General features: G+C 40.2%; 1 protein-coding gene across 1 annotated transcript in view; it reads left to right on the top strand.

Annotated features, from left to right (window-relative positions):
* Positions 1 to 24,162, top strand: part of TOP6BL (TOP6B like initiator of meiotic double strand breaks) — a 78,092-nt gene that overhangs the window by 51,746 nt on the left and 2,184 nt on the right. The window contains exons 7-13 of the mRNA XM_061162889.1: positions 636 to 835; positions 3,542 to 3,688; positions 5,735 to 5,884; positions 10,399 to 10,520; positions 12,173 to 12,283; positions 14,041 to 14,139; positions 22,341 to 22,419. Coding sequence (XP_061018872.1) covers positions 636 to 835; positions 3,542 to 3,688; positions 5,735 to 5,884; positions 10,399 to 10,520; positions 12,173 to 12,283; positions 14,041 to 14,139; positions 22,341 to 22,419 — 908 coding nt within the window. The remainder of the gene's footprint in view (positions 1 to 635; positions 836 to 3,541; positions 3,689 to 5,734; positions 5,885 to 10,398; positions 10,521 to 12,172; positions 12,284 to 14,040; positions 14,140 to 22,340; positions 22,420 to 24,162) is intronic.

The raw sequence follows: 24,162 nt of genomic DNA, 5'->3' as shown, positions 1-24,162 counted from the left end.
TGTTTGTGGATATATTTCCCCGGGTGACCTGATTAGTTTAGAGAAAGGGGGGAAGGTTTATTAATATTTCTTTTCTGTTTACAAAAGAGCTCTCAGAAAGTAAGCAAATATCAGATTTTTTCACAAGATTCTTTCTAGGAGTGGAAGATGTTCCAGTTTTTTCTCATCACTCCTACCAAATAGTAACCTCAGACTTCTTCAGGGGAAAGTGCAGCATATGTAAAAGCAGACATATAAGAATCACAAGGCCAGTTTTAGGCCATTTGTGATTCAGGGACTGCTGACCCCTACCCCACCTCCACCATGCTGATCTTTGAATGATCTTGGAAACTTCTGCTCAGAACCACAGAGTAGTTTTAGTAGAGGAAATAGACTTTTGAGAATATAAAACTGCCATTAGCTGCAGCAAAAGCAGGAGCCGTGCTACAATTCCTGAAATGCCAATTTGTCTACTTTTTCCATTGCCTCTGATTCACTGAGTGGGACACAGGTTACTTATTCCAGCAAAATTTATGTGGTGGATTATATGGTTATGCATATGCTAGAGGTTATAAAAAGAATCTTGAATTCCCTTTAAAATAATTTCTTAAGAGGGAAAAAGGCTAAATTTGTCTTAACTGCTTTTTTTTGGACAGTACACCAAAATTTGACGCAACTGAATTGCCCTGCAGCAGAATCCATCCTGTGCTGGGACACCCAGTAATGCTCTCCATCCCTGACGATGTGGTGGGAATGGGCTTGTTGGGAGAGCTGACACTGACTCCAGCCGTGGCCCTGTGTCCTTGCCTGAAGGTCTTTTCCAACCAGCTGAATAGGATCTCTTCCGTTTCCATATCCTTTTGATGACAGAGTCCATCAAAATTTTCAAATTCCTTGTCTTTGAAAATGGATTTTTATATTTCAATCCTAGGAAAGCCACTAGCATATAAACTCTGTATGTAGAAGCTGGTATGATTTGTTATAAAAACAAAATCCAATATGAAAGCTAAGCTTGCAAATTTGTTCAAGAAACTGAAAACTATAAAATATGACCCATGTGCCACCTGGTTTTCATATGGTCCAGTGTGACTGGAGCAGGAGTGAATGATGCAAGTAGGAGCAGTGAGGCTGGAAAAGTAGTTTGGAGTTGAATATTTTGGATCTTGAGTGCCACACTAAGGAATGTGAATTTTATTGTGTGTATAATGGGAAACCATTGAGTGTTTTAGGAATCGCCAGCAGCCTTGTACAGGGTGGGTGGGAGAGAAAAGTCAGTAATCACTAAGTACAAAAGTAAGTGAGCTGGGTGAGAGACACTAAGTACGTGAATTAAAGGTGTGGTGAGCTTGGAAAGGAGAGAGATCACTGGGAGGAATCAACAAAACCAGGTAACCAGTTCACTGTTGGGTGAGGGAGAGATTAGGGGCAAGAAGTAGCTGAAGTTGCTGTCAACAGCCCTATATGCAGAAGATACAGGGTTGATATAGATATATGGACATATACCTACATGGGGCCATAAAATATATGAGGAAGGATTCTTTTGGGGGTGATAAAAAATATTCTAAAACTGATGGTGGTGATGCTTGCACAACTTTTTGAATATACTGAAACCAATTTAATTGTACACTTTAAATGGGTGATTTGTATGATATGTAAATTAAATCTCAGTAAAGCTGTTGGAAAAGATTTCCATGGATGGCTGACAGAATAATGATACTGGCAACAAAATGAAAATTATAAATAGCAGATCTGAGGAGTAAAGAAGATTAGTTTAGCTTTACATATGTTGCATTTATGTTGCCCGCAGAACATGTTTTAAAAATAGCCATATAGAAATTTTGGTCTGGAATTTGGAAGTGGTCAGATTTTTAGAGACATAGGTTTTAGAGCCTCAGTGTTTTTTCCATAGGTGAGTGAGTATGGTATACTATATGCTATGGCTAGAATATGACACAGGAGTAAACAAGTATATTGTTTGAAGGATTCTCACACAATATGTGTGTGAACTTTAAGTGAATATGAATATGAATACTGTTATGGTTGAGTTTAAATCTATCTCCTCCTTATCTGTTTTCTGTTTGTTCCTTGTATTTTATTTCCTTTTCCTTGAAGGCAGACTGGATAAGGTATATTTGTATACTATAAAACCTAAAGCAATCCCTAAGTTAATACCACGAGAGTTATAACTAGTAAGTCAAAAAGGGGGATAAAATGGAATTATTAAAAATACCCAATCCAAAATAGCATCCAAAAATAGGAAAGAAGAAAAAGGAAATAAAATACAGGGAACAAACAGAAAATATGTAACAAGATGATAGATTTAAATGCAACCATAACAAAATTCATATTAAATGTAAATAGTTTAAACAACCCAATTAATTAAAAGACATTCACATGTCCTGACTCTTCAGATACACGACTCATTCTGAGTTTGCAGCACCTCAAAGCTCCCTGGCTCTAAACAGCGAATGTGTTGGCCTCAGCTCATGCGTTAACGCCTTCTTGAGTTTGTGATGGAGACTTCACTTATAGACACTGCCTCCCTTTGCTCTGTTGTGACTTTCAGTAATGTCCCAGTGCCCACTGGATTTTAATCTTCACACTTACTGCCTCCTGTTTACCTTATTAAAAAGAGGATGAAAACAGAAAGATGAAGGAAAATATATATTCTGGGCTTATGAGCTTTGGTTCAGGGGACAAAAAAAGCTTATGCAGTGGTTCTTAACTGGGTACTTTTGCCCTCAGAGGACATCTGGCAATGTCTGGAGACGTTTTGATCCTTATGACTGGAGGCAGAGGTGATACTGGCATCTAGTGGGAGTGGGTAGAAGCCAGGGGTGCTGCTTTAGCATCCTGTGGTGCACAGGACAGCCCCACCGTAAAGAGGTATCTGGCCCAGAGTGTCAGTGTGCCGAGGTCGAGAAACACTGGCTTATATATAACCTGGCTTATGGGGAGGGTGTGGGTGGGACTGGAAGGTCAAGGGGAGGAAACCATTCTAGGGGCCTGTCTTTCTTAGTCCTGGTTAGAGAGTAGGTTGGAAAAGGTGAAGCATTTCCTTCTCAATCTGAACATACTCATACTCACTGGAAAATATTCTTTGGTGTATGTTTTTAATTTAGCATGCATCACATAGTATTACAGTTTATTGGTTTTTATGTGTATCTCCCATATTGTAAATCTAACTTGAAGGTAGGTATTAAATCTGTATATTCATGTTTGTATCCCCAGAATTTAGTGCAGTATAGTGTTTAGCCTGTGTTATTAATACCATTGAAACCTGATTTAATGAGTAGGATCAATAAATGAACAAATTGTCCCAATACTATCCTGGTAGCTCACACTCGTTAAAAGTGGAGTAGATTTCTGAAGATTCTAGCGGTTCAATCTCTGGTGGCTCACACCTATCCTTAATGTGGGAAGGGCTTAATATGTAATTGCCTGGCATGCTAGTTTATTTCTGAGAGTGTGAACCAAGTCAATGTTGTATTTGTTTTATGCAAACAAATACATAATCACAAAAAACTAACATTTTGGATTTTTCTTTAGCCACTATACATATTTCTGTATGGACCTTCAGGTCTGCCTCTAATGTTTCCAAATTCAGAGCAGCCAACTACTGCTGTCTTCAAAGACACCTCTTATTTCATTGACGGGAAGAAGTGCCGCTTGTGTATGGTGCCCAGTTTGGATCTCAATTTAGACAGAGGTAAATCTCTGTCTCTCTCTGTTTACATAGGAATAAAGAACTCTGTAAAATATTAGAGAAATGCAAGAAAATATAAATAGCAAATATATATAAGACTAGGACCTAGTAATCTGATGGCTTAGGTTGAGGGTACAGGTAGGAGTCTGGCTAAGTCTGAGAGTCCACGTGAAGTGAGTCATACAGGTGTCAACAGGCAAAGCCCCACCAGAGCCTAACTGTTTTGGTATTATGTATTAATGCTGGTTCCCTTCTCATTTCTACTGCCTCCTCTATTCCTGGTCTCCTGGAAGTAGTCATTGGACCTTTACTTTCTAAGGATTTGTTCAGAAAGTTTCTGTTGTACTTTAATCTATCAACTCTGGAATTTTTAAAAGGTTGTTAAAGTTGCAGTCACATTTTTGACCTATTGTAGAAGAGAAATATTTCCCAATGAAATGAGAAAATCCATATAAAATTACTTAGAAAAAATATAATACTACATAAAAGCAAGGCAGAAGTATCAACCATATAGTAATAAACCTGGTAAACTAACTGTGCTATTCATATAGAGCCTAACCACATTGGCTTTGGGTGAATCATGCTGAAAATTGGATGCTTAATAGTTGGGCCAACAAATGAAACTGAGAAATAGGAATATGCAACCATAAGCTGATGTCTAGGAGCTTTATAGTCTTGAACTTGACTGTTGTTAGCCAGAATCCTTTGATATTTAAAAGGTAGTCTATTTAACTGGATCCTGAGGAAGTTCACCAGTAGGGAGGAGGTATCCAGGGAGGAGGTATTCTAGAGTTGTAACTGGTTTGAGAAGATTGAAGCCTCCTGGTATAGGGATGTATCTCTGAGAGAAAGAATCTTCATCTAGGAAGAAGGCCTCATGGTGAGCTTTTTTTTTCTTGAGTTGGTAGTTTTTCCAGAGGGTGAAATGAAAGGAGGTATCCTTGGACTCCTGTAGGTAAGTGGTTTTGTGAGGAAAGAATGTTTGGTCTTAATAAGGCTGTGGCCACAGCTGTGGGCTGGCTCTTGTTTTTTATATTAAGAAAGGCCACAGACACTGAGCTAACAGTGGAGGTGAAGGTTAGGTGCCCAGGCATTGAGGAAGACATTATGTTTAACTGGCCAAGAAATGTCAATGATGGCCTCTGTGACTAGCCACTCAGACCTCTGGCAGCACTTATATAAGGCCATCAGTGGGGGTGAAGTGTTTTCTCTGCTGTCTTGGTACCTGAGTCCAAATTCCATTTTCTCTTCCTGGCTTTGACCCTTGTTAGGGGGTCTTAGTAACTTGAATGGTGATTCGTGTTCCTCTGAAAGTGAGGCAAGTGAATGAATGACATGTATTATTGTCTATTAATGATCTTGTTTAAACTGAACTGGACCACATGGATTGTACTTTAAAAGATTAAGGTGCTAGAAAGTGACTGTAGGGATCAGATTACATGGGAATACAAATATCAGATAGCATTGTGGTTAAGAGCACAGATTTTGGGGTTAGTCTAAAACAGTTCCATCACCTACTGTCTCATGTTGGGCAATGTATTTAACCTATCTGTGCCTCTTTTCTTGTCCATAAAAGAGCCTAAGACTAGGTCCCATACCATAGTGTGGTGAAATCTAAATGTTGAGATAGTCCACGCAAAGAATTTCATGTGGTACATGGCATGTAGTCAGCATTCAATACAAGTTAGCTCTTATCATGATCATTACTCTTCTACTAGTGATACCCACATCTTACTAGCCTCTTACTGCTGATACCTACCTTAGAAAGTAACTTGAGGAATGAATGAATTTATTGTATGATGCTTCTCAGTAAATTCTAAGGAATGCTGTTTGGTTTGCATTTTACATACCCAGTTGTTATTCTGATGTTCTTCCTGTGAGTCACTATTATTTGCTTCCATCATGTGGGTAGAGAAAGATTCAGGAGGAGAAGGGAGTGTTCAAATTTAGATCTATCTCAGGTCCCTCTTTGTTTGAAGCATAGGTTGTTTATTCACTTAGCTTTTTGAGGGCTTTACTTATCTTATTCTGTAATATCTCATCCTCTAGGTTCGGTGCTTCCAGATGTGAGTTATCAGGTGGAATCCGGTGAGGGAGAAGAACAGTCTCAGAATATGGATCCTCAGGGACAAACTCTGCTGCTTTTTCTCTTTGTGGATTTCCACAGAGGATTTCCAGTCCAGAAAATGGAACTCTGGGGTAGGTATAGAAGAATGGGGCTGCCAGCTTGGATGTGCTTAAATGTTAAGAGAATAAAGAAAAGAGACTTGGGGACTTCCATGGTGGTCTAGTGGCTAAGACTCCATGCTCCTAAACTCTCCAATGAAATCACTGAGTTTCAATCCCTGGTTGGGGAACTAGATCCCACATGTGGCAATTAAGAGTTCACATGCTACGGCTAAAGATCCCACAACAAAGATCAAAGATTCCATGTGCTGCAACTAAGACCTGGTGCAGCCAAATAAATAAATAAAAATATTTTTAAAAGAAAGGAGACTTTACATGATGCATAAATCTGAATAGATGTGCTCCTGTAGAATAACACATTTCAGTGAAAACCCTTGCTTAAGTAAGTTAAATTATATGCTATGTGAGAAAGATCTATATCTTGAAGCATCACTTAGATGATGACAATCCCAGATTTGGTTGACCAGAAATCAGTAGACACTTCCTGTTGGTCCCTACAGGGTGTATTACCGTAGACGGGTAGTTCTCAACCTCAGCTGCACAATATATTACTTGAGGAGCTTCTAAAAGATGCCCACACCTCACCCCTAGAGATTTGGATTTCCTTGGACTGAAGTGGGCCTCAGGTATCAGTATGTTTTTAAAGCTTCTTAGGTTGGAGTACTATTCACCATCCTCCTGCTTTTCCAAGTGCAATCAAGAAAAGCGATCAGTCTTACTTGGCCTTAACGCAACATCTCAAGTTCAACACAAGGAGGTGTGGGAGTGCATTGGTATGAATGGCTTTGTGGGATTGCCACATCAGCTTCTGGAACAGGACAAAGAGTCCTTGTTCAGGCATACAGATGCCTTTGGCATTTATCTAACAGATAGGTAATAACCTGCTATCGGAATGTTCCTCTGTTAAAGCTGTGATTTACAACCTGTTTTGTGCTCCATGAAACATGTGCATCACAATCACCTGGAGTATTTGAAAATGTGCAGCTTCCTGGGCAAGGATTTACTCAGTTTTGCTAATGTAAATATCTGTATGGCTCAGGAATATACATTTTTAACAAAATTCTCAGGTGATTCCTAAACATGGTACAATTTGAAAACCACTGAATGTAAGAGTTGATGCTTTTGAATTGTGGTGCTGGAGAAGACTCTTGAGAGTCCCTTGGGCTGCAAGGAGATCAAACCAGTCAATCCTAAAGGAAATCAACCCTGAATACTCATTGGAAGGGCTGATGCTGAAGCTGAAGCTCCAGTACTTTGGCCACCTGGTGTGAAGAGCCAGCCCACTGGAAAAGACCCTGATGCTGGGAAAGATTGAGGGCAGGAGGCGGAGGGGACGACAAAGGGTGAGATGATTGGATGGCATCACTAACTCAGTGGACATGAATTTGAGCAAACTCTGGGAGATAGTGAAGGACAGAGAAACCTGGCGTGCTGTAGTCCATGGGATTGCAAAGAGTCGGACATGACTTAGTGACTGAACAAATAAGAGTGGCTTATGCAGTTTAATCCAATAAAGTCTGAGACATAAATTTAAGTGTTTCTCAGTGCCCTCTGAAACTTTGAAGGAAGTAGCAAGAAGTGGAGCTTCTAAATGTCTGGGGAAATGTTCATAAGTCTCCCTTTTGGGGCTCCTGACATGTTTCTGTGTTATTCTTCCTTTGTGGGCCTAAGTTTTTTCTTGAGACTTTACTCTCTAGGCATTCCAGTGCTGTTTGGTGTGGCCCTGTTCCCATTGAGTCATAAGAGAAATGAGACAGCTTATAACCCCAGATCAAAAGAGCTGACATCGACTGGTGCCAGTTATTTGTTGAACCTGTGGGATTCTTACTGCTGCCAGCCTTCCATGCCTCTCCTACTTTTCCCCACCATGTATCTGTTCTTTAGGAGAGAAGCACTGCTTTCCTGGATTCTGGCTTGAGCTCTTTAAAGAGCTGGTGTCCCCTGGTGCCCCACTGTTCCATTCATTAAGATGCTGGAATGGGAACATAGAAGAGAGACAGTCTGTGAGGCTTCCAACTAGGAGGTCAAAGGTGAAAATGCCTAGGGCTGTTTGTTTCCTGCCTCTGCTCATCTGGACAGAGGCTCTTAAAAGAAGCAGCTTAGTATGGTGGAAAGGACTTCAGGGTACAATCAAGAGACTTGGGGTAAATTTTTAGTTCTGCTATCAAATTCCTTAATGACTTTTGGGAAGCAAGTCACAGGAATTATCTGATCCTTCCTTTTCATATATTTAACATGAGATTGTTGGACAAGATGCTGTCAAAGCCCTTCCAAGTCTAAAGACCCTCTTAAGATGTAAGATCTACTATTTTTAGGCTTTTTTTTTTTTTTTAGGTCTGCTATGTTCAGTCTTCCCTAGGATGACATAAAGTCTGGTTCCCCATTCTGAATCCTATTAAACATACTTCCTCAGAAACCAGGGTTACCTATCATTCTTCTAGAACTGTACTAGTTTGCACACCTCTGTTTAGCTTGACTCTGAAGGCCTGCAGCATCTCAGGCAGCTGTACTAAGTATTAGATTAAATTGAAATTCATCACTGCATCAGTAAACAGAGCAGTTATTATCTTAAGATTTCTGGGGCTTCCCTGGTGGTCCAGTGGTTCAGATTCTGTGCTTCCACTACAGTGGGTTGGGGTTCAATCCCTGGTCATGGAAGTTCTGCATGCCATGAGGTGCAGCAAAAAATAAATAAATTTTAAAAAATAAATAAAATTTCCTTAGACATCTGAGAGTTTAGGACTAGCTTTTGAAGAAGATGCACTGTAAGGGTAGGTAGACATAGACACATGTAGTAATTTTATAGATTATGTAGTGATTTTATTTTCTTTTCCCCCTCTTCTTTCTCATATCCTTGAAAGCTTTCCCCAGAGCTCCTTTTAGGAAACAGATTGTGCAGAACTACAGTCTGTTTCCATGTGTCTTTAAAAAAATCACTGAATTGGCCTTCTGCCTACCTTGTCATGGTAACTTTTCTATGATTAACTCATTATTTTGCCACAGTGTTAAAGGCATCTGGTGGTATAAGCAGTTTTAGGAATGAAACTATAGCTTTTCAATTAAATGACTGCTTTCAAAGGAGGTCTGACTGATTTCTTAAGGCTATTCTTAGGACCAAACTATAGAAAATAGTAATCCAAATGATATCATCATAGCAATAGTGATATTTTCTGAGTATTGCAATGTACATCCCAAAACACTTCCTATATATTATCCCAGTTTATCTGCACAAAATACCCATGATAGCAAGTGGTAAAAGCCACTTTCTGCAATAAAATGAGAAACGTTTGAAGTGACATGGTCACTATTAGTTGGTAGTAGAATCGACCCTGGAATCTATGTTCTCTTGACTCCAGTTCCAGACCCCTTTTGAGCAGAGCACATATTACTTTCCCCTCCAGGAAAGCATAATGGTGTCTTGTGGTAGAAAATGTTCCTTCTGACTTCCATTTTAAATACAGCCCTGAGAAAAGCATACCAGCCTTACCTCTGAACAGACCATCCAGAGAGTAGAAAAGCACCGAAAAAGAAAGATTAAGAAGCATTTTCTCCAGGTACTCTGAAAAGTAAATTTGTCTTCCTCTATTGGTTGTATCCGGATCATCAATGCTAACATATTGTTTAATGACGTATTTTGTCCATCAGTCTCACGTGTTAGCTTTTCTGAAGGATGCTGAGCAGTGGTGCCTGTGGTTACTTTATCAGAGATAATCCCCCATTTAAAAAGACTATACCAGAACTTGCCTGGTGGTCCAGTGGTTAAAAATCTGCCTGCCAATGCAGGGGACACAGGTTTGATCCCTGGTTGGGGAAGATCCCACTTGCTGTGGAGCGGCTGAGCCCATGTACCACGACTACCGAGCCTGTGCCCTAGAACCTGGGAGCCACAGCTGCTGAGCCCATGTGCTGCAACTGCTGAGGCCTGTGCCTAGAGCTGGTGCACCGCAGTGAAGAGTGGCCCCCACTCACCACAGCTAGAGAAAAACCAGTGCATCAGTGATGACCCAGTGGGGCTCAAAACAGATAAATACAAATCAGTAAAAAGACTATCCTGGAAGTGCTCAGAGTCATCTTTGTGAGTTTTAACTTTTTCTATACCACAACACATCTAAAAGGATCGATACCCTGACAGTAACAGTGGCGCTCACCAAACAGTGACACTAAATAGACATACTCTCCAGGAGGCTTTTCCTTTCCTTCGGAGTCACTGGTATCACTGTTTAGAGTATGTGGTGTATATTTCTGTTTCCGATGTGAATTAAAGAGGATCCTTTATTTGATTCTTCAAACATAATATTCTGCACTTTTAGTGAGCTTTCTGTCCTTTGTAAGTGGAAATTGGGTAGGTTTGTAAGTTGTGGGGGTTTTTTTTTTGTCTAAAAAAGCAATTATTTGTGGATGGGTGGAAGCGGCCTCTTCTGTTAAGAGGCCTCTTTCCCATCCTCAGCCCTGACTCAGAGCACATCAACGGCAGTCTTGAAGTGGTCATTCTCACTCAAGGTTACCAACATTCTCCCTCTCTTTAGGAGTCCACACTTTGCTCTCAACTCATCTCAGTGCCATCCTCAGGGAGAGCCACAGCGTGGTGCAAGATTGCATCCAGGCCGCTGTGGACCGGGCCTTGGAGCAGCATCACCAGGCTGTCAAGGTAATAAGAAATTCACAGCTCCCTTTCTCCTTCTGTCTCTCAGGGAAAGATAGAGTATCTGACAGATGGGGGCTGAGATCCCTTCCTCCCTTAATGCATCTTTCTTCCTCTTCTCTTTCATCACCTGGGCTGATCTTATAAACTGCCTCTAGCCTCGGAACTCAGGCTTTAGCCTAGACGGGTCACTGTAACCACTTGCTTAGTCTTACCTCCTTGTAGGTGAGTTTGAGTAAAGAGGGGCAAAATAATAGATGGAGAGAATGACTGATAATAAGCCTTTTTTTTTTTTTTGAGAGCAAATTTTATTCTGTTTTTGGAACATGTGACTGACGGTCATTGTGTTTTTTCCCAAGCAGAATGGGCTTGGTTCTGCCTGCCTGTCAGTTGGTTTTCACCACTCCCATATACCAGAGACAGGAAAACATTTATAAAAGAACAGTACACACGGAACCCAGGACTCTGTATCTTTCTAGGTAGCTTCACACATTGAACTGTCCTTGTATATTAACTTACAGTGCCACTAATGTCTTCTCTCTTTCACACACTGAAGGGCTTTATTATTCTAACCACAGTGAAGTGAAAGTCACTCAGTCGTGTCCAACTCTCTGTGACCCCAAGGACTGTAGCCTGCCAGGCTCCTCTGTCCATGGAATTCTCCAGGCAAGAATACTGGAGTGGGTTGCCATTTCCTTCTCCAGGAGATCTTCCCAACCCAAGTCTCCTGCATTGAAGGCAGATTCTTTACTGTCTGAACCACCAGGGAAGCCCTAGAATATTCTAGGTAGTTCTACACATTGAACTATCATTGTATATTAATTTAGAGTGCCATTAATGTCTTCTCTCTTTCACATACCAAAGTGCCTTATCATTCTAAGTTCTAGATAAATTGATAGCACATGCATGCACTTAGCCTGAAATGTTTTAATTGAAGCATAGTTAATTTATAAGGTTATATTAATTACTGCTGTTCAGCAGAATGATTCAGTTATATATACATATACATCCTTTTTTAAAGAACAATTCTATTCCATTATGGTTTATCAAAGGATATTGAATAGAGTTCTCTGGGTTATATAGTAGGACCTCGTTATTTATCTATTCTATACATAAAAGCTTACATCAGTGCACCTCTCTCTTATCTATATATTTCCGCTTCTCACACATGCTTCTAGAGCTACTGTTTCAGTAAATCTTAAATTCTCCCTCCATTTGCTAATCCTTTATAGCATCACTTTGCCTTCATATCTGGCTTTCTGAATTCCTCCATCTTGTATACTTTTGGTAACACATTTATTACTTAATATGGCCTCCTTTTCAAGCAAAAAACAACCACACTAAGAGTAAAGCTTGAAGCTTTTTTTTTTTTTAATGGTAAGTATATCTGCTTTGTTGCCCAGTGTCTTACTGCTTGTCTTTTCTGAATGTATCTGTGTCAATAAGTCACCTCTGTGAAAGGAGATAACATTTTTAATGTATTTAAATTCCTTAAGTGTCCTTTATGTGTCACGATCTCAGTAAGTATTGTTGGTGGAAAGGGAGCCATTGTTGAAATCCTGCTCTGACTCAAATATTTGGTCCCTTTAGGGACTCTGAACCAGCAGTTCAGGATTATTATAAACTGTGGTCTCCCCCTCCCTCGTTTTGTTCCCTAGGCTCGTCAGAGACTACAGGCCTCACTGTCAGTGGCTGTGAGTTCCATCATGAGTATTATGACTGGAAGCACAAACAGCAGCTTCCGGAACGCCTGCCTCCAGATGCTTCAGGTTGGTAAGGATTGGAGATGCTTAAAGGTGTGGGGTTTTAATGACATTCTGCTGCCTCTCTTAGGAATACGTGCAGTACTCTTAGAAACATCATTTAATTTGATCCTACTATGATTCTACGTAAGTAAGTGTTTTATGATGTGTTCATTGAATAGAGAGTGATGTATGTACTATTTTATAAATGAGAAAACAAGTTATTTAAGATTTCTGTTTCTTTTAGGTCATACAGATAGTTATAAGCAGAGCTAGGATTAGGTCATGAGTCCCAATTTCTTACTGAAGAGTGTTCTATTACATCATGGTGACAGAATACATTGGAAATAACTGAGCCACCATAAACGTGACATATGTTTGGCAGTTTGGAATAGTGTAACAAGGTTTGGAATCAGAGGCCTGAGTTCAAATCTTGACTTGTTTACTTACTAGCTATGTGGACTTAGGCCTGTACTGAGCTTTTCTGTGGTTCATCTACAAATTAGAAAAAATAGTAGTATGTCACAGGGCTATTATGAAGTTGAGGGCTAAATGTGAATGTGTGTAACACATGGTAGATTCTTTAATAAATGTTGGTTTCTTTCTTCCCTTCCTCCCTTCCAATGTGTTGACCAACTGGTATTATCAGTGGGGTAACACATTCATTCCATGTCAGTTGCTTCATTTGTACCTTTTTTCTTGAGAAAATAGTGTAATATACACAAAATTTTAAATAATAAACTATCACTTAATTTTTGCATATTTATCTCATATATATTACATAATTATAGCCAAAGTAGTCTATATTAATATATAATTTGACCTTTTCCCTTGTTTCAACAGTCTTAAAATACTGGTTAACCAATATTCCACTGTGTTGGTTTAATATAATTTAAAAAACCATTTCCCTACTGACAGATATTTGTTTACATTCTTTCTGCCAATAAATAGTTCAGTTAATACCTATATGTGATATCTTGCTTCTTTTGAATCATTTCCTAGAAAAAATTTCTATAAGTGGGGTTAATGGGTCAAAGTGTATAACACCTTTATAATCTAGTGCATCTTCTCACAGCTTCAACTTTCTGGGTCATGTGGGTAGCACAGGGTATTGAGAAGAACACTATACTAGCAATCCTAAAGTTAACCCTAACTTTCATACTAACTGGCTGTGAGATCTTAGGTAGGTCACCTTTCCTGTTTGAATTTCAGTTTTTTCATCTGTAACGTTAGTGTGTTGTATTAGGTGACTATTCAGGTCCCCTTTAACTCTAATATCCTACAATTCTATACTAAAATTGAGGCTGTTGCACATTCCTTATAGATGCAAACTATATTACTGTTCCTTTCCTCCCTGAAAGATTTATCTGGGGAAAAATTTCCTATATCAGCCTTAGTTGTTCAGTAGATACCTCTGCTCTCTTGGAACTTGTTTTAGAGGAAAGCAGTTTATATAACTTCTTCACAAACAGATAGCTCTCTGGGATATATAATCTCCTATAGAGATAGGAGAACAAAGACCTTGTGTGATCGTTCTCACTTAGGTAACAGAAATTGGAAGAAATATAGGAGCCACAACTGCCTATCTCATGTCAAGTATCCCAGACCTTCTTTCTGCTTACCCTGTGTGCATAGGAACTAAGGAAACTTCTAACACAACATGAAGGATGTCATTGGTTTGCCTTTCTTTGTCTTGTCCTCTCCCCATATAAACTTCCTGTGGGTACTCACCCTTTGGTTGCCAGTACTGGAACTCAACATGTTCTATCTCTGGCCCTTTTTAGGCAGCTGACACACAGGAATTTGGGACCAAACTGCATAAATCATTTCATGAGGTCACCCAGCACCGATTTCTTTACCACTGCTCACATGAGGTGAAGCAGGTAAGTATAAAGTAATAATCAGTACTTTGGTGAAAATCTCCCATATTGGTATATGAGAAACCTGAATACACAGGGGTTAGATATACTGCTTTAGACTGCACAATCTGAGGGTAGCCTTTCAGCAAAGAAGTCTGTGGTTTAGAAAAATTTTATAGAACATAGTATTACATAGAGGTTAAGAGCATGATTAGCAATGTCATTTGAATTCCATTTCTGCCACTACCTAGTTGCATGGTATTATTACAGAAGCTGTTTATTCCAACTCTCAGTTTCTGTAGCAGTAAAATAGAAATGATGTATACCCAAAATGATTGTTGTAAGGTCTGAATAAGAGAATTATGTGAGCTACTAGCACATAGCTACTTTTATGATGATGATGATATGATGGAATTCTTATGTTTAGTTTTGCCAAATGAAAAGCATACTTTTATCTGTTCACCTTTTTGGATACCAGAGATATAGAATTATATTATTTGGCATCTCTGCCCTCATGGGGGTCAAATGGTTACAGGCTTCTCTAATGGGTTGAAGAGAAATCATAGCTGGGGTATTTTATATGTTTCTTGACTCTAGGTGTAAGCAGTAGTAGTGTTCAAGCTGAAGCCTACCTTTCTGGCTTTGTTGGCAATACTCAGCAGTATTGACTTTTTTGGAATTGAAGTATAAGATGAGTAAATAAAAGAGATTAAGGAGGAAATTATTATGCTGTGGCATTTGGCCAAGATAGAGTAACAGGGACCAGATCTACCCCCTTGCCTGAAACAACCAAAAATCTGGACAGTAACAAAAAAATACAACATGTGAAACAATGGTTCTGAAGACACTGGACCTCAGAAAATAAATGGGATAGTCATTCTTGAGAGACGGAAAGCAAATGAATTGAACTTTATGATTGCCCTCACACACCACCTAGAGAAAGTACAGAGGCCATGGAACAGGGAGAAGGAATCCAGGCAGAGCCCAGTGGTCTCCCTGAGTTGAGAAGATGAAGCTGGGAATCCAGGGATGCCAAGGCAGCTCAAGTGTTCAGGGCAGAGTAGCAGAGAAGAGAGAGCTCACTGAGGCTCCTCTCTTTAGTATTCAGTTGAGTACTGATCAGTTCACTCATGTGAAAAACTGTCCAGGTAAAGAACCACTCAGGATTAGAGGGAACAATAAGCAGAGCTTACACAGGGCTAGGAATAGTGCCTATTCCCATCAACCAGAGAGGAACGTCTTATAATTTATGGAGCACCAGGTAAGATCCTGGGCTTCCCTGGTGGCTCAGTGGTAAAGAAACTGCCTGCAATGCAGGAGATACAGAAGATGTGGGTTCTCTCACAGGAGACTGCTGGATTGGGAAAGTCCCCTGGAGAAGGGCGTGGCAACCCACTCCAGTATTCTTGCCTGGGAAATCCCATGGACAGAGGAGCCTGGCGGGCCACAGTCCATGGGTCGCAAAGACTCGGACACGACTGAAGTGACTTAGCACAGAGCACACAGAGGTAAAACGCTGAGAATAGTCTTGCCTCAGAAATGGAGAGAAGTTACATCTACAGTAAACACTCCTTGGTTCTGCCTAACAAAGCTCAAAAGCAGAAGCATGACCTAAAAGGATCAAGTGGTTTCTAACTAATTCAATGGCATTTCAGAGAAAAGTTAAAAAATATTTATAAGGGGGACTTCCCTGATGGTCCAGTGGTTAAGAATCTGCCTTGCAATGCAGGGGACATGGGTTCAATCCCTGGTCAGGGAACTCGGAACCCTCATGCCACGGAGCAAATAACCCTCCCTGCTGTAGCTACCAAGCCCATGTGTGCTCCAGAGCCTGTGTGCCACAACTAGAGAGCACAAATGCCACAACTGCTGAGGCCCGTGTGTCCTGGAGCCCATGCGTCACAACTACTGAGAGAGTCCATGTACCACAGGAAGATCCCACATGCTGCAACTAAGACCCCACGCAGCCAAAGAAATATATTTTTAAAGAAAGAATATAAGGATACAAAAACATCTAGCACCCACCAAGATAATATTCATACCACCTTGAACCTAATAAAAAAAAGCATGCTATGAAACTGGAAAATACAGCCCACAATGAAGAGAAAACTCAGTTGATTGATCAGTCAGTCAAAATGGATCCAGAACTGACATGCAAGATAACATTAGTAAAAAAAAAAACAGTTATTCTTATAATTGTATTCCATATGTTCAAGAAGCTAGAGAAAAGGTTGAACATATTAGTTAGAGATATGAATGGTATAAAAAGGCCCCAAACAAATTCTAAAGTGAAAGCTAATGTCTCCAAGGTGAAAATTATACTGACTACACCACTAGCATCAATGGCACATTACTTAAGGAAACACATACAGCAGTAGAACCTGAAACTGAACACAGAGGTCAAGATAATAATAATTGAGCATTAGGCATCTGAGTTATAGGATAACTTTACATAGCCTAACCCATGTATAATTAGAGAATCTGAAGAAGCAGCAGAGGCAGAAAATATATTTGAAGAAATAATGGTGGAAATGTTTCAAAATTCAATGAAATGTATAAATTATACAGATCCAAGAATCTTAAACCAAGCCCAAGAAACAAGGAAAACTACACCAAAGTACATCATAATTAAATTGGTTAAAACCAGTGGTAAAAAGAAAATCTTAAAAACAGACACCAGAAAAACCCCAACAAGAACAAAACACCAAAACCCTTCTTTTGTTACAAAGATAAGGGCTACAGCAAGTTTCTTATCATAAACTGTATAAGCTAGAAGAAAATGGAGTTATAATACTGAAAAAAATAACCTGTCAACCTAGGATTCTTTACCCAACAAAAGTGTCCTTAAAAACAAGTATGATATCAGGACACAATGACATACAGTGAAGCTTCCAACTTCAACTAGAATAAGAAGAGCAAATTAAACATAAAGAGAAGTATGAAATAATAAAGATTAGAGTGGAAGTCAGTGAAATAGAAAAACAATAGACAAAAAAAATCAATGAAACATAACGGTGATTCACTGAGAAAGATGATTAATAAGAGAGAAGACACAAATTGCCACTAATATCAGAAATTAGAGAGGTGGCATCAAGTATTAAAAAAATTATCAGGGAATATTATGAATACTGCACTAAATTTGACAATTTAGATTAAATGGAAATTTCCTTGAAAGACATAAATTACCAAAGCTCACTCAAGAAATAGCTTGAGTGGCTTTATACTATTAAAGAAGCTGGATTTTTAGTTAAAAATCTTACCATCATATTGAGATTATTTTAAAACTCTCAAAGCTCAATAGTAAGAAAATAAACAACCCAATTTGTTTAATTGGCAAAACATTTGAACACACATTTTACAAAAGAAGATATACAATAGCAAATAAACATAGAAAAATATGCTCAACATTATTAGTCCTTAGGGAAGTGCAAATCAAAACCACAATCAAGTAACATTTCACATGTACTTAGAATAAGATGACTAACCATACCAGGTGCTGGCAAGGATGTGCAGGAACTGGAACTGTTACACCCTCATTGTAGGAATGAAAAATGATACCGCCACTTTGAAGAATAGTTCGGCAGTTTCTTAAAAAGGTATATATACATTTACCACACAACCTAGCCATTCTACTTCTACGTGTTTACCCCAGAGAAATGAAAGCATATGTCCACACAGAAATGTCTGCACCAGTGTTTATGGCACATCTACCATATCTGTAATAGCCCCAAACTGGGAACAACCCAGTGTTAACAGGTAAACGAATAAACAAACTGTGGCATATCCATTCAAAGGAATACTACTCAGCAATAAAAGGAATGAACGTTTGATACACAGTAGGTTGGATGAATCTCTGAACAGCCATGCTGAATGAAAAAACCTGAAAATACAAGAGTACATAGTGCTTGACTGAATTTATATACAATTCTATAAAATGCCAGTTACTGTATAGTTACAGACCAGTGATTGTTTAAAGATGGGAGGTATAGGAGTTGGAGGGAGTGAGGAGTTATGAAGGGCAGAAGAAACTTTTCAGGGTGATGTATATGCTCATTATCTTGATATAGTGATGTTTCACATGTATTAATACATATGCCAGAACTTATCAAATTGTATTTTATAAAGATGCAATTTATTACTTGTATGCAACTTATATCTCAGTGAAGTTGCTGTAAAAAAAATTACAGACACTGTTTCTGAGAGAGTAACACCTCTTCTGCTTCTCTCCCTCTCCTACTTCTGTTTGCTTGATCGGATGGGGAGGTTTAGACACCTGGGCACCCAGAGACCACAGCATCTCATGGATTTGCCCGTCCTCCTCTGCTTTGTAACAGGGAAGCCCCTATAAGTGCTGCCTTCACCACACTGTGTTTTCTTGGCTGTACATCCCAGCTAGGAAGCACCTTCCTAGGAAAGCATCAGCCGGCTCACTGCAAATACTCTTTCTGATTTCCCTACAACTTGGGAAACTGCTGCCCACAACTTGAGCAAATAAGGGCTATTACCCACTGTATCAGTTTCCCATGGATACTGTAACAAATTACCATAAATTTGGTAACTTAAAAACAAAAGGAATTTATTATCTCTCAGTTCTGGAGTCCAGAAGTCTGAAACAAGGTGTTGGCAGGACCATACTTCCTCCATTGGCTCTAGGGGAGAATCCTTCCTTACCCCTTCCAGCCCTGGTGGCCCCAGCTGTTCCTTGACTTGTGGTCACATAACTCCATACGGCTGTTCCTCTTTGTCTTTGAAATGTCCCTCTGCCTTTCTCTGATAAGGACACCTGTCATTGGACTCGGGGCCCTTTGTAAATCCACAATGATCTTGAGATCCTTAATTATGTCAAAGACCCTTTTTCCAAATAAGGTCACATTCACAAGTACTGGTGGTCAAGACTTGAACATATCTTTGGGGGAGCCACTACTCAATTCACTACATCCATCCACAGCTTCAAGTTTCTAGGCATAGGTTAGGGTAAGGCGTGTGGCATTATCAGGGGACCTGGGAAATGGGCAGGATCTGAAAGTGTTCCAGCCTGGGAAGTCCTTTTGCTCAGGCCTCTCTGATAACCCTGTGAGATCTGAAGAGGAGATGATCTGACCTCCTTTGCCCCTTTGTGTTGCTGTAGTGATGGCTCATAGCCTCAGGGCCGTTCATAGCCCAATAAACTTGGCAGATGGCTAGTCTTACACAGTAGTCATCAGTCTTGGAAGGAGGGAACATTTATTGAATCCCTAATCTGTGCCAAGATTTCGACTTTAGTCTCCACAAAAATCCTATGAGGTAGGTTGTATGTAGTTTTCCCATTTTATAGATGAAGAAACTGGTTAGACAACTTTTCTAATTTGCCCAGAATCACACAGTCAGTAAATGGCAAGTCTAGGATTTATAATGAGGGCTCCTAGATCTGAAGCCTAGTAACATTTTTACCATGTAGGACTGGATCACAAGCCCTGGGAGATGAACAGTGACCAAAGGCATCAAGTAGAATCCATACTTCTTTAGTCAAGATCATTACCAGCTCCTTCTGATAATGGCCCTTTAGTGACAGCTTGTTACTGGCACACGAGCAGCACCTAGTGGCTATAGCTAAAACTACAAGAATAACGATGCTAGGTCCAAGTCTCTTACCTCAGGACCAGTCCCTCAGTTTCCACTTCTAAGCAGGTGGAGTAGAATAGCTGACCTCTTGAGTAATATAGAATAAAACCATCTATGGCTATTGTATAGTTTATGGATAAATGGAAGAAATGAAAGAATATTTAGAGTTTTACAGAAGATATTTGTGGAAAGGTCACTCCAGGAGTGGAGATTTTAAGCCTTGGTGTTGGAACAGAGGACAGTAGGCCATGAGACAAAACAGTAATCTTGGGCTAACTGTCACATTTGAGTGTGGGGACTAAAAACTTAAATCCAGAATAAGTAGGAGCAGTAGCAGGAAGAACTTTCTAAGGAAAGGTATTTCCTGGTGGTAGATTAGAATAATGTCTGATAGAGTGTTAAATTCAAGGAGGTCTATCCTGTGGAAGGGGCTGTCTCACCTGGGGAACTGATAATGAATGGGTATGTGTGCAAGATTCCCCTGGAACTCTGAGATTTATATCTGAATTTAGATATTTCTTTGGTGTGACTAGTTTCAAGATAAGATAAAGATTTGTTTATTACATGAGATTTTCTAGGCTGGAGTGAAGTAGAATAAGCTTTCTTTCAAAGAAGGAAAAAAATGTTTGGAAATTTTCCTAATACTATTTCTTTTTTCACACCTTTAAGGCCATCTTCAACTCTTCTATGTTCCTTGGAGTATAATTACTTAAAAACTAAAACTTGCTTTAGAAAACAATATATGATGGAATGCATTTTTATTGAGTTATAATTCACATACTATAAAATTTACCATTTATACAAATTCAGTGGTTCAGTGGTTTTAAGTATATGCACTGTGTTTTCCAACCATCACCACTAAATTCCAGAACATCTCCATCATACCAAAAAACAAAAAAACAAACTAATTTGTAGTCAGTCTCAGTTCTCCTATCTCTTGTCCCCTGGCAACCACTAATTTACATTTCTCTCAATGGATTTGCCTACACTGGGTATTTCATATAAATGGAATTGTACAATGAGTGGATTTTTGTGTCTGGCTTTTTTCACTTAGTGTAATGTTTTCAAGGCTCATCATCCATGTTATAACAGGTACAGTACTTCATTCCTTTTTACAGTTGAGTAATAGTCCATACCACATTTTAAAATCCATTCATCAGTTGATGGACATGTTATTTCCACTTTTTGGCTATTATGAATAATGCTGCTGTAAACATTTTTTGTGTGTAGTAGACATATGTTTATAACTGTTTAGCAGATAGCTAGGAGAATTGCTGGGTCATATGATATAACCTGGTGGCTCAGACAATAAAGAATCTGCCTGCAGTGCAGGAGACGTGGGTTTGATACCTGGGTCAGAAAGATCCCCTGGAGAAGGAAATGGCTACCCACTCCAGTATTCTTGCCTGGAGAATTCCATGGACCAAGGAGCCTGGAGGGCTACAGTTCATGCAGTTGCAAAGAGTCAAGACACGACTGAGCAACTAACACTTTTTTCACTTTTTCATGATAACTCAAAACTGTTTTCCAAACTGGCTGCATTATTTTACTTTCCCACCAGCACTGTATAATGGTTCCAATTTTTCCACATCCTTATCAATAATTATTATAATTACTACTACTACCATCACACTGGGCATGAAGTGGTACCTTATAGTGGCTTTGATCTGCATATCCCTAAAGAACAATAATGTTGAGCATCTTTTCATGTGCTTATTGGCCATTTACCTCTCTTTGGAGAAATATCTATTCAAATTTTGTCAAACCCATTTTTTAATTAGGTTGTTATTTTACAGTTGGACTAGAGTTCTTTATTCTGAATACAAGTCCCTTATCAGATAGGATCTTCAAATTATCTTCTCCCATTCCTGTGCTTTGACTTTTCACTTCCCTTTAAGTGTCCCTTGAAGGACAAAAGTTTTTAATTTTGATGCAGAGGATACCTGTTTTTATACACTTGTATTGAAAAACAAGTAGCTCAGAGGATTGGGTTCTGACCTTTGTTTCTCTGTCCAAATTGAACCAAATAGCAGGGCTCTGAAAGGCTATACAAGACTATAAAATGTGCCCTGTGGCTTCCCACGTTTGACCTCAGTCATTCTTTTAGTACTTACCCTGTGCAAGGCACTATGCTAGCTTTAAAAGAGCTACAGACATGATGAAAGTGAAGTCGCTTAGTAGTGTCCAACTCTTTGAGACCCCATGGACTGTAGCCTACCAGGCTCGTCCATCCATGGGATTTTCCAGGCAAGAATACTGGAGTGGATTGCCACTTCCTTACTTTTCAAGGAATTTAAGATGTAGAAAATGGACATAAACACATAAAATGATGAAAAGGGGCATGCAGTGCCTATTTCAGAGCCCAAGGAGTAGAGCAGATAGTAGATGACTGACTGGACCTCAGAGAGGAAGGAAATGCCTGGAGTCAGGTGCAAAGGCTCCAAAGGAAGAAGGAAGCCTTGATGGTGGGAGCTGGGGAGGGGGTTCACATGACCCAGGAGGAAGAGAGGGTTCCAGGTGAGGGAGGAAAGCCCCATGGGGTCCACAAAGGCACCAGGCACGTGATCTCACTGGGGCTTGTTCATGCTTCTGCGGAACTCACTTAGGACTTCTAATTTTTTAAGCAGTTGCTTCCAGAGAAAAATGAAGCAGAGCAGAACACCGAGGAGGCACATGAGAACAGCAGCCTGGAGCTCCTTGCAGGTAGGATTTCAGCTTTTCAGGTGAGCCCTGGATCAAAGCTGGGAAGTAAAAAACCTGACTTCAGAATTTCAGACTGCGCCTTATACCACAGCGATGTCCTTCCAGGATCTGGCTGGCTCCCACCACAAGTAGGGTATTCTGGGGCAGCAACTAGAAATTTCTGTTTGTATAGTTACAGATAGCTGCACACGATGGGGTGAGGCCCTCAATTCAGTCAGTTCTTCTGTATCTTTTCTCAGTCATTCGTGTTGATACTGTGGCTCTCTCTGGTCACTACTCTGTGTGGGGCTATGGAATCTGCTCCTGGGTGCAGACACCCCCTCCACCTCCATGAACGTTATGGGGGAGGTGAGAGTGTGTGTGACGTAGCAGTGATTCTACTGTCTTTACCCCCTCCCTCCAACACTTAAACCGCCTTCAGGGCCAGCAGCAGCAGGTGTGTGTGAAAAGAATCATAGCCACTGGTGCCTGAACCTGTATGGTGCAGGAGCCAGGCACTAGTCTGAATTCCGAAAGTATTATATATAGTAATGCTCTTAATTCTCAAAACGATACTATGGTACTATCATTATCCTTGTTTTACAGATGAGGAAACTGAGGCCCAGAGATGTCAGTAAACCTACCTGAGTTCACACAGCTCGTAAATGACAGAGCCAGAACTCGAACCCAGGCAGCCTGGTCTGGCTAACAGAGCCAGACCAGTGGGGATGTACTGTCAGACAAAACAGTGCCTAGGCTTGAGGGAACTGGGGGACTGACTTCAGCATCATGCTTTGTTGGTGAAACTCTTTCCGGGCTAACAGCTATGTGCTGCATGGTGTCTATGCTAAGGTCTAGATGTGTTTCTGAGTCATTCTATTGAATTATATTTTAAATGTTGTGGGGGCTGTTCCTCCTGAAAAGAAGCCTGCAGTGAAGGCTTGTATAAATTTAGATTTGGAGATTTAAAAGAATGGAAGTGTATCAGCAAACACAATTCAGTATTCACCACACACAATTCAGTATTTGTGCAGTGAAAAGACAAAAGAGTAAGTACTTTCCTTAGAAGAAAGAGGCCTTCCCTGGTGGCTCAGATGGTAAAGAATCTGCCTGCAATTTGGGAGACCTGGGTTCAATCCCTGGGTCAGGAAGATCCCCTGGAGGAGGAAATGGCAACTCACTCCAGTACTCTTGCCTGGAGAATCCCATGGACAGAGGAGGCTGGCCGGCTACAGTCCATGGGGTTGCAGATTGGGACACGACTGAGTGACACTTTCACTTTCTTTAGAAGAAAGAAATTAACATTTAATTCAGCACCTTCTGTTAACCCAGGGAGATGCTAAGCTTTTAGTGACGTCTTTCACAGTGACGCTTTGGGGTGGGGAACACTGGTGTACGTAGCAGGAGGAAGATCTGAATTTCAGCCCGCTGCCCTTAAAGCCCATGCTTTCTCTACTGAGTGTCTATGATCGGGTGGACCCCCCAGAAGGGTGTTTGAGCTGCTGTGCCTTGCAAAGCCGCACTCTGGTTGCTGTCAGTCCCGTGTCCCACGCTGGCAGCTGTGCTGGAGAAAATCAAGTGTGTGATGCTACAGGTCCATTCCCGGAAGAGCCTTCAGTCTGTCAGTTCTCCCGTCTTCCCAATGTTCTCCTCAGTGGCTACTCCATTTTTTAAAAAATCTACCCACCCTCTACCCAACCTCCTGATTTAGCCTCCTACTTCACTTACTAATCTCTTTTTTCCCCATAAACTCACCCAGCTTGT

Source organism: Dama dama, chromosome 2, assembly GCF_033118175.1.
Source record: "Dama dama isolate Ldn47 chromosome 2, ASM3311817v1, whole genome shotgun sequence".
NCBI classification, from domain to species: Eukaryota; Metazoa; Chordata; class Mammalia; order Artiodactyla; family Cervidae; genus Dama; species Dama dama.
This window is presented reverse-complemented; position numbering and strand designations above follow the sequence as displayed.